The sequence below is a fragment of the Mastacembelus armatus genome, chromosome 12, assembly GCF_900324485.2.
Source record: "Mastacembelus armatus chromosome 12, fMasArm1.2, whole genome shotgun sequence".
Classification (NCBI taxonomy): Eukaryota; Metazoa; Chordata; class Actinopteri; order Synbranchiformes; family Mastacembelidae; genus Mastacembelus; species Mastacembelus armatus.
The window spans coordinates 17,840,785-17,855,896 of NC_046644.1; the positions used below are offsets into that span (position 1 = coordinate 17,840,785).

Sequence of the window (15,112 nt, forward strand, 5' to 3'; positions counted from 1 at the left end):
AAATGTAATTATTCAGTGGCAAAACATAACATTTCCAGAGACGGTGTGGAGATAAACCAAGGACACAACAAGGATTTAGCCACCCCCGCCTCTAGAATCTGCTGCTGTCAGATGTGGAGGCCTCATTTGTTTAATGTGATTTCATGAAAGTCATTGTTGCACAGAGAAAAGGCCATAGATGACCGAAGGAAGGCTGCGAGGCTACAGGCATGAGGGGAGTGAAAGGAGGAGGCACTTGAAACTCAACTTTAATTGAATCAGATGGAACAAAACCTACTGCAGTGCTTTGTAATCGTCTTCATGTCACTTTCACTTTCCATTTAAATGATTGTAAATGCAGGTCATTACATTTGCGTTCGGAATAATTGAGTGTTTAGGCCTGATGCTGAGAGGAATTGGAATGACTTGAACATACTTTTGTGTTGGTGTATCTCTAAGATGACACCTTTCTGCAAATAAACACACGATCCTCTGGGGTTTTCTCTCATGTCAACCTCTTCAAACAGCTTGAAGCGATCAGAAAAATGAAGCGTTGCTGCATGGTTCTTGGACCCCTGATGACCATTTGATGCTGCTTTCAATATGTCATGACTACATTTTATTTGCTCCCTTCCCACTGGCTGGAATTGAACAGTTACTGAACAAGACAGAAGTAACAGGGCAAGCTTTCAGAGGGACAACACGTAGATCAGTTTGCGTTTTAACCTAGTTTTCGCTTAATGGTCAATACGATGACCTTGACAGCATCTCACCACCAGCAGACTGCCCTCAAGGCTCAATCGGCTGGGTTAGGTGCGGTGTAGTTCAACACTAGATGCTGCTATCTAAGTGGAACAAATTTGCCAATTAAGCAAATCTGTTTCCTGTCCTCCGGAGGCACTGGCTTATCAGGCTCATTTGAGTCTGTCCTGTCCCTGCCTTCTCATCAGCATGTGCATCTCTCTATCGCTTTCCCCTGAAGGGGAGATTCTAGGACCGGTGCAGAATTCAAATCACACTCAGAGTTTATACACGTCCTGTAGCGAAATAGTGAAGACGAGCAGAGTGAGAGAGATTAATCAAAGCAAAAACATGAGCCGGAAAAGCCAACCAGAGTACAAGCACAACTACTTTAATTAGGTGAATGTAAGAATTCATTGAAATAAAAACTGCAAATTTAAAGAAATCACATGTTAAATAGCTGTGGTCATGGAGAAATTAGAGAGATTTGGTCATTAAAAGACATTAAAAACTATGAAAAAGCCAAAAACCGAGGTTGTTTAATGGCTTAATCAAGTTCTACTGCTTCAGCTTCTCATCTTTACTTATCCATTGCTTTTCCATAAACCTGTGTGTGAAGTGTTATTGATATAAAAACATTCTTTCACATAGGGTGGCTACAGTAGACATTCATCCCTTTCAAATACACATAGTACTTTTGCAAGAGTACGGGTTTTTTTTAATCACACAAATTTAAAGATGTCTGTGGTGTTAGAAATAACAGAAACAGACTAATTAAACCAACAAATCAACATAAACAGCAACAGAGCAGTCACTGTGAGCAAGGACAGAGCTTCTTAGACACATACAGTAGCATCCTAAACACAGAGGCTGAGTGAATGATCCTCAGTGAAAGGCAGATCAATACCACAGTAATCAATACTCCAACACTCAAACATACCTCACTTGATATCAATACCAACTAAAAAGGATTGATTAGAAAGTTGTCTTTTTAAGTGTGTATGCAGGGATGGCAGACATAAAATGAGCTTAAATAGTTAATGTTTGTGCCACTGAACCGACTGTGGGGACAGAGAAACCCAGAAGTCCACACCACAGCCGTCCTCCATCAGTCTGTCTCCTCTTTTACTCTCTCTATTATTTGGATCAAGAAAAATCAGAAAGTTAATGTACTTTTTTGTTGGTTTTAATTAAGTACCATAGCATGACTTATGCACATTTAATTATTCACCACTGCCTATGTCATAAAGATGTTTTTCATTCTTCGTTATATTTTTTTCCACAATGGCAAGAGAACAATTCAGTTTTTGGTGCCACAGAAATGCAAATGATCTTTAGGCAGTAACTAATAAAATAAATAAATAGTTTTAACAAATGCATAAATAAATAAATGCATTTTAAATTTGGGAAACAACAGCACTGATTGCGGTGCTGATGTAGAAAGAGAAAAAGCTGAAATAGAAAATTCCTACTGGCAAGGATCAAATCCACAGTCTCTATATCCAGTAACGTTTCTCTCCTCTAATCCCCACGTTCCTGTAGTCCACATTACACTAATAAAAAGTTATAGGAGTTTGATCGCTCACCTTGTAAAAAGTTATAAGTGGTATCATTTCAGGGACCCTGATTTCAGACATTTAATCTTATGGCGTTTAACAGATAACTTCAGATGGAGTTAGTCTTTGCTGTAATGTGTAACTTATCACCTGCAGGGAGTAGGCAGTCATACACCTACAACGTAATATGCATAATATAATGTGCAGTTCACTTCCTCCGCAATAAAACTGCTATAATGAGTCTTTAAATGTTCACTTTTCTTTGGACCTCGTCAAGGGTAACAACATAATGTGCTAATTACAGTGTGTATTTTGGATTATATTGTGAGTTATCCTTGTTGTTTTCTCCGATGCCGTTACCTAACACACAGACAGGTGAAGCACAAACCTAGTGCACACTACCTGTGGTGTACATTGTAAACGAGTGAAATCATTTCATTTATTCAGCTCATTATTTTTCCTCTACGTACTGATAAAAATTAGATTTGTCATTGGGAAAAAAAAAAAGTTTTATGTAATAACACAGTGCAGCCTATTTTTGTTTTGCTGTAGGCAGTGCATTTAGTTTTACTCAGTTTTCCCTGAGCCAGAATATTTACTGTAAAATGTTAAAATATATTTAATCAGATAACTAAATAGTTCATCTTGATCCTTGTCACATTCATTTTGGCATCGCTCTCTAAATACATATCGCATCAGAATAAGCATCCAGAAAGAGTTCATTTTCAAGTCAGTGAATTCCCCACATTATATTACTCCATCACACTTGTTTAACTGCCTGCAGGAAATTACTTCTTTAGTTTTAGTTGGATTTGGTTTGTTTGTTGAAATAATTGCTTGTATATTTCCCAGTAATTTGGCATCTGATAACTTAATGCACTGAGTGGAGATAACAGTTTGTGTTGGAATACACACAGTATTTCTTGTTACAAGTTCTAATGCAATAATTAGTGACCAGCAACTTCATCTTTTTGTAGTTGATGTGACCTTTTGTGACATATAACAACACTTCAGTAAAAATAGTCTGCGTTTCATCTAGAGCGAACATAAAATAAGCCTGGAGCTACAGTATGATTCTGCCTCTAAATGTAATTTGTTGCATCTGTATTACTAGATAACCTGTTGCTCACTTGTCAGCTGTTTCATTACCGGCACTCCCTCTAAAGGCCATGTCTCCGGGCGACGTGAGCATCGCCTTTAAAGTGAAATATTTTGTGAATGATTCAGACAATATGGGCAGTGTGACCCTGGTAAAAACATCAGAGCTCACTTCCGTCATCCTTTTGTTGAAGAATGGTATTTGCAGAAAAGGTGATAAAGTACAAACCTCCTACCTGTCAAGGTTAATTCCCTTTTTCACAGATACTAAAGCCATAGTCGGTTAGAGAAGGTAAACTTTTTAGATTCAGAACGGAAGATTAACTGTGTACAATACTTCACCTTGTATTTAGAAGATTATAAATATCTGTCTATTTCTAGGTAGATAGGTAGAAAGATAGGTAGGTAAGTAGGTAGGTAGGTACATAACAATGTGCAAAAAGATCAAATGGTTAAAAGCAAAATAAACAGTATGATGAAACTGTAACTTAAGAGTGAATTTCGTATGATTAAAGAATATTTTTTCACTGTAGAAGGTTAAAACTGACTGGCTCCAGAATTGAGTAGATTGATGGTAGCAGCTGTTGAGAATGTAACATGAGGGTGGATTAGACATGGAAGGTGTAAAATAGTGAAAATCAAAAACAGAAAGAAAAGAAGCGATAAAAAATGACCAACACAGCCCACCAGTGTTGTTTGGTTGGTTTTTGTCTTGAAGGTTGTGGAACCAAATTAAATGCACATGATGAAAGACTTCTTGGACCATCAAAAGGAGGAAAAAAAACACTTGTGACAGCATGACTCCTGATTTATTGATTTCCCAGCTCAATTTTTTCATCCAGGGTGCATTGAAAGAGCAAAGCAATCTGTGGGTTTGTTGGCTGTTGTTGTATTCCCTTGGCAAATGAACACTTTCTCCACTAACATACACACAAGCACACATGCTAGGGTACAACCCCATGCACAAACACATGGAGCTCCCATTGGGGAGGAGTTTTTAATCCTCAAATACGCTGCGATAAATCAAACCCCACTCCCTCATGCCCCAGCTCATCTCCCTCAATGAAAACCTCAGGCCAGAGACACATTAATAGCAATTTACAGGAGCAGTCATGCGAGGAGTGGAGCATCAACACGCCGTTCCTTTATTTTGTAATTCCTTATTACTTTCATTCACTACATGGCCACTGAATTGTTAACGGTAGAGGATGTGACCTATCTGGTGCATCACGCCCTCGGAGTGGATGTCACTCACTCAAAGGTGTAACACACCTTTCCCACAAACCGTGTCCCCTCACATATCATGATAAATGTACACTGACAAATGTTTTCATTATTTTTGCCCCATTGCAGCAACACCATAAACTACATCCTCTAAAATTATAATATAAACATTTGAAAAAGTGGGCTAGAAATTCTAAAAGTAATGACCAAACAGCTGAAATAGCAGTTGAAACTTTGGGCCATACATTATAGATAAACAGTTTGACTTGGGTAATGTTATAAGTAATGTAATAAAAGTGCTGAATAATGTAAAACAATTGAGATACTGTAATTATCTAAATGTGGATATGCATATGGAAATGCTGGCTAAAAGTATTGAATAACAGATGAATACTTTATAGTAGTGGACTATGTTGCATGTTATGGTTGAAACAGCTGGGTAAAATATGAAATGTTGGGAAGCATTAATGTAAAACAACCATTAGATCATAACACAAGAGCAAACTGAAGTGAACGTGCACATATTCACACAACACATTAGCAAAACAAAAACCCTCATTGGTGTTAAAGATTCATCCATGAAAAGGGGGAGAAGTTACAGCGAATGAATTCCAACACGTTACAGACTGCTGCAGGTGTCATAATCTAACCAGTCATAATCTTAAAGCTGTTCTACATGGTTACTTTAACACCGATCACATTATTTCCTCAACCTGTATATGTACAATCTGCTGTTTTCAGGTGGAATGGCTGAAAAACGAAGAGCCTCTGAGCTCTGATGGTGTCGTCGATGCAAGAGGCGACCATAATCTCATCATCTCAGAAGCCCGCCTTTCGGATTCAGGAAACTACACCTGTGTTGCCAGCAACATTGTGGCCAAAAGGCGCAGTGCTACAGCCACTGTCGTCGTATATGGTAAGGTATTAATCCTGAAGGTGTTTAAGGTTAGATTCTACTTCAGCCAAAAAAAAAAAGCAATAGAATAGGATTTTTTTTTTTTGTTAGGTTTGCAGTAGAAATGATCAACACAATGTGTCCAGCAGCTTTTTCTGGCCTGCATCCATCAGTTTTCACTACAGAAGTAGGCTGTCAGTTCGGCACCTCGAGCAAATTCCCCGAAGTCATTAATATAAAAAGCACTGCTGAACCGCAGCGTGTGGCCTTTCTTCACACGAGAGTCTAATGAGCAGGTAATGGGCAAGTGATCCCTCATGTGTAAAAACAAGGAGACACAGGCACAATATTTACAAGAACTCAATTATTAATGATGGAAAGGCAGTGACAAGGACTGTCACAACTCCCCGGCTTTTATCTGCCAGCACTAAACACCTTGTGTAAAACGCTTTGTATAGCTGCTGGCCAGCAGACACTGTGTCCTGCATGTTTATAGCCAGTGAAACGCTCTGCTCAGACAAAAGGAAATTCACTGCTTCCTTTCACACCAGTGGAACAACTTGTTAATTGAGGTGTTTCAGCGCTCATTTTACTGACTTCTCATCCTGTTATTATATTTTCAGGCAGCTGCTGTAGAAATACATCTGATTCTTTCTGACACCACATTTGCTAAGGCCCATCAATCATTAATTTTCATAATGCTAATGATGTCTCTGGCAGGCTTACTGCTCCCAGCAGCCTCAGACAGGTGTACAGTAGCAGCAGTAATAACACTAGTATTTCTTCCTTTCCTATGACAGCAAAAGATTTGATTAGCCAATGATTTTTTTCATGCAACAAATCAGAGGAAGAAGCGTGAAAAGACAGAAGACTCTAAGCAGTTTTTGGAACCTCATTAACGGAGTCACCCTGATGCTGATCTTCATGGCTGATAATATATTTTTAACCTCAGAACATGAGCCAGTTTTCAGTTGTGAAACACAGTATTTATTCACTTGTTTCTCTTTTCGTTCCTCTGCACATACAGTGAATGGAGGCTGGTCGTCGTGGACAGACTGGTCTCCCTGTAATGTGCGATGTGGTCGCGGTGTGCAGAAACGTTCTCGCACTTGCACCAATCCAGCTCCTCTCAATGGGGGAGCCTTCTGTGAAGGCATGTCGGTGCAGAAAAGCACCTGCAACACGCTGTGTCCAGGTAAGGAAGTGTGTGCGTGGATTGTTAGAGTTTTCTAAACTGTCTTCCCACCTCTCAGGTCGCAGTTAATAGTTTTGTTTATTTTTTGAAAATCAGCTGACAGTTGAAAGGTTTACAATTGTAGCCTTCAGTGGTGCATTCAAGAGAGAATCTGGCACTGGAAAGTATTACATTTGTGAGCTATATTGTGAAATTGTGCCCATTTTGAGAAAAAAACACTTTTTCTTGGCGAGAGTTTCATGAGAAGATTGAAACCACTCTTCGATCTGCCATTTAAATATGAAGCTATAGCTTACAGGCAGTTTGCTGAGCTTTGCATAAAGACTAGAAGCAGGGGGGGGGGGACAGCTACTGTGGCTCTGTCCGCAGGTAACAAAATCCACCTACCAGCACCTCTAAAGCTCAAATTAACATATTATACCTTGTTCTATATATTACACTGCACCACTGCATCACATTTCCACTGAATTATGTTGGCTTGTCTATTTGCACCATCCCCATTCCAATCCCTCTGCACTAAATTCATCCACACACTTGCAATATTGCACATATTGTCAATATTTATGTACATACATAACTGCATATCTTCTTTATAAATATATATCTTGCTTCAGTGGTACTTTTGATATTCTACTGTGCTCTGCTTCATTGCCTGTTTTATTGTTTTTACTATGATTTAACTTGTTTATACATTTTGTGTTTGTGTTGTGCATATGGAGCGATAAATAAATTTCATTACACAATTGTGCATTGTGTAATGACAATAAAGTTAAGCCTTGAACCTTGAAAGAAAAGTGTAAAACTCATTATTTGTGGATTCATTTCATTATGTGCTGGAATTATTTTTTGGGTGGATGCAGTGACTTCCTGTTGTCACCACAGCTGCACCGGGCCATGTAATAATCCAGTGCAGAACCAAACATTAGTGGTTTTTCAACTTTAATCCAAACAAAGCACCTTTTGCTTTCATTCATTGTGCTAAGCTAAGCTAACCCCCTGCCTGCTGCCAGATATCAGGGTTATATAAATATGTCTATATACTGTATGTATCTTATCACACAGTAAAAATGTAAATGTAACACAAAGTAAAGGCAACAACAGAAAGTGGTGACTGCCTAAAAGACAGGAAACAATATGAAAACATAATGTTTTAAAAGAGGAAGATGGGACATGCAGAGAGGGGTGGAAAAGGAGAAGCAAACAGAAGACACTTAGGTTGTGAGAGGAAGAGCAGAGCAGCAGTTCGAGCCAAAATTTAGGATTTCTACCAAAACACCTGTAAAAAGGAAATTTCATCGGGTTTAAGAAAAACGTTATCAGGAAGAGGCAGCGCACTCTACCAACATTATCTCCTCTTTGCCAACCGACTGAGTCTTTCCCTGCATTTAGGTTTGAACATACAAAGAACAGGGCACATTTGAGTTTAGATTAGCAGGAACAAAGAAACTTTTAGAGCACCCTGAGGTGGGATGGAGACTTCAGGTATGTCTTTGTACAGTGACCGGGCAAGACAGCACATTTGGAAAATGTTTTTGTAAAATTAGTAGTACAGTGTTTTCTCAGAAATTAAATAAATCAGTTTAGGTTTGATGTTTGAATCTGTGATAAGTTGTTGAATGTGTTTTATTTTTCTACATTGTTCAACATCTATTTTATTTGTTTGTGCTTTATTTGTGTGAGATTATTTTCTTATGCACTATGCAAAGAAATCTGTATATGTTCGCCATTGTATTCTTAAACATTTGTATTTGTGTCTGATCCCTCAGTTGATGGGGGCTGGGGGGAGTGGAGCATGTGGTCAGCGTGTAGTTCAGACTGCGAGAGGCAGCGCAGCAGAGACTGTACAGCTCCAGAGCCCAAACATGGAGGGCGGCTGTGTGACGGGGTGGCACTGGCTACAGACAACTGCACCGGCGGCCTCTGCACACAGAGTGAGTAACATCTAACACTTGTAGTATTCAAGAAGGTAACAGAAACTGTCAAATTTGGGTGTTTCTCTGTCTTTGCAGATCGAAAGTCGCTGCATGATGCAAAGCCACAGGGTGAGTTTCTCCTGCTTGCTATTATATTCTTATGGTTTTTATCATTTTCATGGAAAACAATGTCTACAGCCATATTCTCCAGGGTAGTACAGTATCATAATGCCCATGTTTGAAGCAGATAGTGTCAACGCTGAGTTTTCAATGAGAAGTCTGACACACCAAAACCTTTCGGTGGATTCAGTATAATGAACTGACAAAAGATGAGAGCAATGTGTCTGACTAACAGTTCAGCCTATGATTTCACTCCTCAAAGACACAATGTACTTAATTTTTAATGCCTGGCAACTAGTCATGGTGTAAGAGGAACAAATCACTCTGGCAGGTGTGGTTGTGAAAGATAACATGCTTTTCATTGTGACTCAAAATAGAAAAGATACTTTTTCAGTTATAGATTTTCTGGCAGACAGATATTATATATAAACATGTATAAATAATCAGTGGAAACAAGTAATATTTCAGTTCATTTGCAGGCATTTATTTTTGCACATCAAAAAAGAGATTAATTTCATCTCATTTCCAAGCTGGTTGTGATTTATGTGGCACAGAGTGACATTTCTGGCTGATCTCTCTCCACCCTTGGCATCCATTCCCGCTCTTGTACTGTAACCGAGTGTATGTTGGATCATATGAGTGCTGTTAAAGGACTGTCAATATTATGTGTAAATAATGTGGAACTAAACTTTATTTTGACTAGATGTAGTATGAGGACCTATCAAATGACTGCATTACCCAAGCGTTACCCCCTAGTTTTTCCTCCGTTTATACTGTACAAGTATTTTTGTCTAATCAACATGAATTCAGGTACGAGCCAAGCGGCACCACATTTAACCACTGTAAAACCATAGGGTAATAGACCATGTATGTGTTGATTACTGCTGTGTGGTTTGTGCAGGGGAAAGTTTATTTTGATACCTAATAAGCCACAGGCACATGTTGTCCTTTCCTGTCCTTTAAAGCAGTATACACAATAACTGTATTTTTGCTTGTCAGAAACTGGAAAACAAATGCAGTCAGGCTGCCAAAACTTCCCAAGCTTCAATTAACCTGCTTCTCTGGCTGTTAATGCCGCTTTGCATATTTTGTCGATTTTCCTCATTTGAGCTTCGGGCTACTTAGAGGATTTCTTAGCATGTCCTGTTTCAGCCGAGATCTCATTATCTTTCAAGAACAAGCTAGCCGCCCCTTTCTTTCCCACTCATTCTTTTTCTTTGTGGAGTTGGACACTGCAGTACTGGTGGGACCAGATAGAGCATAATCATTGGCGATGAGCTAATTTAATGAATTGGTTTTGTCACATTATCCCAGTGGAGTGCAGAGTGCCTCCTACACCAGAGCCAAGCAGTGTTTGAAATGACAGTCAGGTGCTTGGTTGATTATAATCGCCTTCCTTCGGAGGTTCCTCATTAGTAGCTTTAACACTCCAAAATGGAACAATGAAGCTGTGCATCAGGAGGCAGAGCAGACAAGCAGCAGAATACCAAAAAGGTGCTAAAGTAGTTTAAAACCAAGGTAGAAATGCCTCCTACAAAGTACTTTAACTCGGCTGATATTTCTCAGCAGCACAGAGTTCTAGTTTATGAGAGAAATGGTCTCCTAGCTTCCTAATTAAGTGTAGTAGACTTTATAAAATGATGGTAGAAGTCACTGAAAAATGTGCTTCTCTCTCTTACTCGCTCTAACTTGCCAAGGTGTGGAGAACAGCAGTGATGTGGCGTTGTACTCGGGCCTTGCTGCGGGGGTGGTGACAGTGGTGCTTCTGATTATCGCTGTCACTCTCTACCGAAGGAGCCAGAGTGAGTACGGTGTTGATGTCATCGACTCCTCCGCCCTCACTGGGGGCTTCCAGTCCTTCAGCTTCAAGACCTCTCATCAAGGTGAGCCCAGGGACTATGGGTCTAAAATCCTTCTATGAGCATAGACTTCCTCTTATGTACAATAGATCAGACCTCCAGGAAAGGAATGACGAGAAGTTATTTTAGGTAAAGATGTGATAATTAATGTGAGCTTTGGTTCCACAGTCAGATACCAGTGATTTATAGTGCTACCTCTGATAATCTCTGATGTAGTTTAGGAAACTGCTTCCGTATCTCACTGCAAATATTCAGGATATGTGGAGTAGCTTATGTGTAGAATAGTACCGCAAGTTTGGCACCACTTCTGTGGTTCATTTTCTAAAGGCTAGTGCCACGGTGGATGATTTAAATAATGAATTAAGATGTGCATGCTGTTGCTGACTTGTGTATAATTACACCAAGCACACTCCATAAATTAGCAAGTGGAGTTGAAACACAGCTATCATTCCTGCTGCTGAATTATAGCTGCAGGTATTTCTCCCACAATCTCTAGAAATCTAACCCAGTTCAGACTGTGCCTTCATCCCATTTCAATTTGTATTGCTATGTGTTTAGATTTCTACTGGATTCATTAAAAAGACCACAAGCAGAGAAAAAAACTGCCCTGCACTCAATGAAAATATTCGATGGTAATTGATCGGTATACTCGGTATATTATTAGTAAATAAATCTGGTGATCGGAATCAAAATGTAAAGATACGATTGATTTATTTTTTGTTAAATAGCAAATTGAATGCATTTATGCCTCTAATTACAATGACACAGTTAGTTAGATGATTCAAAAACCCTTAAAAACAATAGAAAGTTAAATGAAGTCTACAGTTTTTCCTGGTAATATAATGACATTTTAATATAAATTAAATGTCATTCTTCAAACTTAACTGCTACACACAAATGTACATGCATACACACACACACACACACAGACACTTGCACTACACACCATGGCTGTAAGATAAAAAGGTTTATATTTAAGTGTATTTATGTATGTATATATGAATTATGTATGAATTTCTTTAAATTGTGATATATATCAATTATTAAAATACTTTACGGGCCAGAATGACTGTATTTAATTTTTCATTTTGTTTACTTGAGCCTTCTGGATATTCTTGTTTTCTGTGCTGTAGTGCACTAAATGTCCAATAACATACAATATAAAGTTGAATCTATAAAGCACACCATGCATCTTTTTCTTTATTGCAAACATCAGTATGCCCGAAGCAATAAACATTCATTGAAAAGAAAACACATAGTACCAAACACATTTTGTGTTCTAAACAAATATCACTTTGACTCTTATCTCTGGCTTTTTTTTTTTTTTTTTAATAGTACCATATCTTAACAAAATGTTGATTCTCCTCAGGGTGCAGTGCCGGTTTTTGGCACTATGTGCTTTATGGTATTAAAAATGTAATTCATTAGTGTTTCATGTTTTTTCACTCAGCCCCCCACTGGAGCATTTGTGGTCCTGAGTCTCAAAACACAGAAACATCAGAGCTCATAAGTGTGGTGTGTTATGTCCCCCAGATTGAGACATATTTTTACAAGGCTTGCATTATGGGTCGCCACAGCAACAGCTCTCAGCAGGGCATAATAAAGTTCATTTTGATAACACAGCAGGGGGCAGGGAAAGCTTTAATCTTGGTCCCTGTTTGCCTTGATAGAAGGACTAAAAGAGCCGAACTTCCATAACATCCAACACACTCTTTCCTCCTTATATGCTGCAGCTGTATATATGCTGCTACAGTAGTCACACAGTAATCATTTCATGTCACTTCTTCTGTGCAGTCACGTCCTTGAACATAAGTCACCGTGACAGTTCACCTAATTCACCGACAAAGCAAATCTCAAATTTACATTTCCTTACTCATTAGGAGAAACCACGCTGTTTATTTAGCTGTTCCTTGTGTTGTCATCTTGCTTGCTCAAAGAGCTCTCAGTGAGCCATTAATCACAAAATAATTTCACCTTCCAATAAACAGATTTGTCTTATCTACAATAACTTCCTCCCTTCTGTGTTTTTTGATCGATCCATAAAGTACCATGAATCAGTATTTTAGTTCCAACATTCATACAAACATCCACAGTATGTGACAGACATTCTTAACCACTGTGACATTAAATTAGGGCGCAATACTACAGCCCAGCTGTTGTTGTTTGCCATTTATCACTTTTAATTGAGACATTGGTCCCTTAAGTCATATGTCATGCTTGTTTGGTGGTGATATTATAGATCTAGGTGGATAAATAGTAATTGTCATGTCAAACCCTTGAGGCGTGTGTTGTTGGTGATAGTGGCAGTCTAACTCTGTGTCTCACTCTGCAGAAATGTAAATTAAAGATGTCTAATTATTGACGTTCATTTCCTTTTTCTGCTTGTGTGTTTTTCAGCAAACCCTCTACTTATTAATTCATCCATGCAACCTGATCTGACAGTGTCGCGTACCTACACCAGCCCCATGTGTTTTCAGGACTCCATCGACAAGGAGCTGATGGCCGAGCACTCACTCCTTGACCCATTGCCTGATCTCAAGGTTAAAGGTCAGAAAACAGAACTGTTCTGAAGGTCCATGTCTGTGGTACTCAACTACTTTAACATCACTGTGCAGTCAGCGGGATAAACCATCCTGCTTTGAACCTGTTTTTCTCCTAATGCAATCTCTAAGAAAGCTTTTACATGAAGAAAAATTAGTCACAACCTTGGAGCACACCACACATTGACAATTCATTAAACCATGGTCCATCATGTTATTTCTTGCACAGCACACATGCAGGGCACAGTGATAGCACTGGACAAATTTAGAACTCGAAATTCAGGGTAATTTTTTTAAAAGGTAGTTTTCTGATTAAGATAAAGTAGATAAAAGCAGGCTGCTTCTTCACAGAAGCCAACTGAAATGTCAGGAGTCAGCTGTTCTGTAGCTTTGACTAATTAAGCTAATTTTGGCTTCGTAAATTGGTTGAAAACACTGTCTCCAGCTTACTTTTTAATGTTTGCAGTAAACTTGCCTGTTCTATGAAACAAGACTGAAATATGACGGCAACATCCATGATAATGTGCTGAAAGCCTGAAGCTAAAGTTTAGTTTTGTGCAAAAAGTAACTATAGTAACATCTAATATTCAAGTAATCTTGAAAAAAAGTTTTGTCATATTAATGTCTTTTCTGATGTTTGTGGTCTGTTTAACAGTTGATTCATTGTCTCTCTAGGGGTTGCAGAAAGGGCAGAGTACCATGTCATGTCCCACCCTCAGACATTTCCAAGGGGCCTGGCTCCAGACTACAGAGGGGTTGCAATGGGGACAACGCTGGGCAGAAGAAGCAAAAACCTTTTCACTACACAAGTCTCTCTGACTCCCAGCAGGCCACTGCACAAAGCAACGGCCGTGTTTGGTCAAGCTGGAGGCAGGCTGGTGGTACCTAACACCGGTGAGCTCACTGAGGGGCAGTTTTTATTGGATATGTTCAATTCTTACAACAAACAACTGAAAATCACACAGAAGCAGAAGCAGATACATTTGTAGCAGAGACAGGACATATAGTATTGCATTTGGAAGTTGTTAAGCCTGTCAGTGGTAGTCTGCATGCGAAAAAGTCATTAACCAAGTAACACAAAGTATTAGTATATAGTATAGTATTAGTATTAGTATATAGTATTTACTGACATGATGAAGTGTCCTGTCAAACCTTAATTACATTAATTATGAAAAGTGTTTCTGAACATGCTAATGTAAAACTTAGAGTGCTTTACAAAATAAATTAATTTAAAAACATTATGCATGTAATGCGTTAGCATTTTAAAACACATACTATATGCTATGAAGTAAATGTATAAGTGTACGTAATACAAGCCTGCATAGTCTACAACATTATTCAGGCAACTCGTTCCTGTGGCCTACATTCATCATCCTGTCCCTTGAGGGGTTTAATCTACTGCAGCATAGATTGGCAGTAATTGTTTATCATATAGTGGAATGTTATGTACCTGTGGCCAACAGACAGACAGTCTGGGTGTGTGTGAGTGTGTGTGTGTGTGTGTGTGCATGACAAGACACTGCTTGCACGATTGATCCAAAAGGCCTTTGGGACTTGCTTCCGCCACCTTTTTCTGAGACCGTCACCTCTCTGCCTGTCACCTTCAGTAAAGAGACCTGACAACCAAGCAGGTGTGTGTGTCCTGTGTGTGTGTGTGTGTGTGTGTGTGTGTCTGACTGTGTGTTGATCAGCTTTTGCATACCTTCTCTGCAGGTATCAGTCTGTTGGTGCCTCATGGGGGGATTGCAGAAGACACTACCTGGGAAATGTACATGATCATCAACCAGCAGGACAGCAGGTGAGGGACTCTCAGTGAGGAGGTGCAGTCTGCTGCTTAGGCTGCTCTCTTTTAATCTTTCAGCCCATTGCACCACATCTCTCATCCCTCTTTCTGCCACGTTGTCTCCTCCTCTCTGCAGAACATGCACCACCAACACATAGAAACAGAGCTTCTCATACGGGAACTTTGCAGTCACAACTAACGTGCACATG

General features: G+C 39.2%; 1 protein-coding gene across 1 annotated transcript in view; it reads left to right on the top strand.

Moving 5' to 3' along the window:
• LOC113124557 (netrin receptor UNC5D-like) overlaps positions 1 to 15,112 on the top strand; it is a 121,677-nt gene that overhangs the window by 93,842 nt on the left and 12,723 nt on the right. The window contains exons 5-12 of the mRNA XM_026297531.1: positions 5,340 to 5,514; positions 6,521 to 6,688; positions 8,455 to 8,619; positions 8,698 to 8,730; positions 10,419 to 10,604; positions 12,978 to 13,127; positions 13,796 to 14,014; positions 14,834 to 14,918. Of these exons, the coding sequence (XP_026153316.1) occupies positions 5,340 to 5,514; positions 6,521 to 6,688; positions 8,455 to 8,619; positions 8,698 to 8,730; positions 10,419 to 10,604; positions 12,978 to 13,127; positions 13,796 to 14,014; positions 14,834 to 14,918 (1,181 nt within the window). The remainder of the gene's footprint in view (positions 1 to 5,339; positions 5,515 to 6,520; positions 6,689 to 8,454; positions 8,620 to 8,697; positions 8,731 to 10,418; positions 10,605 to 12,977; positions 13,128 to 13,795; positions 14,015 to 14,833; positions 14,919 to 15,112) is intronic.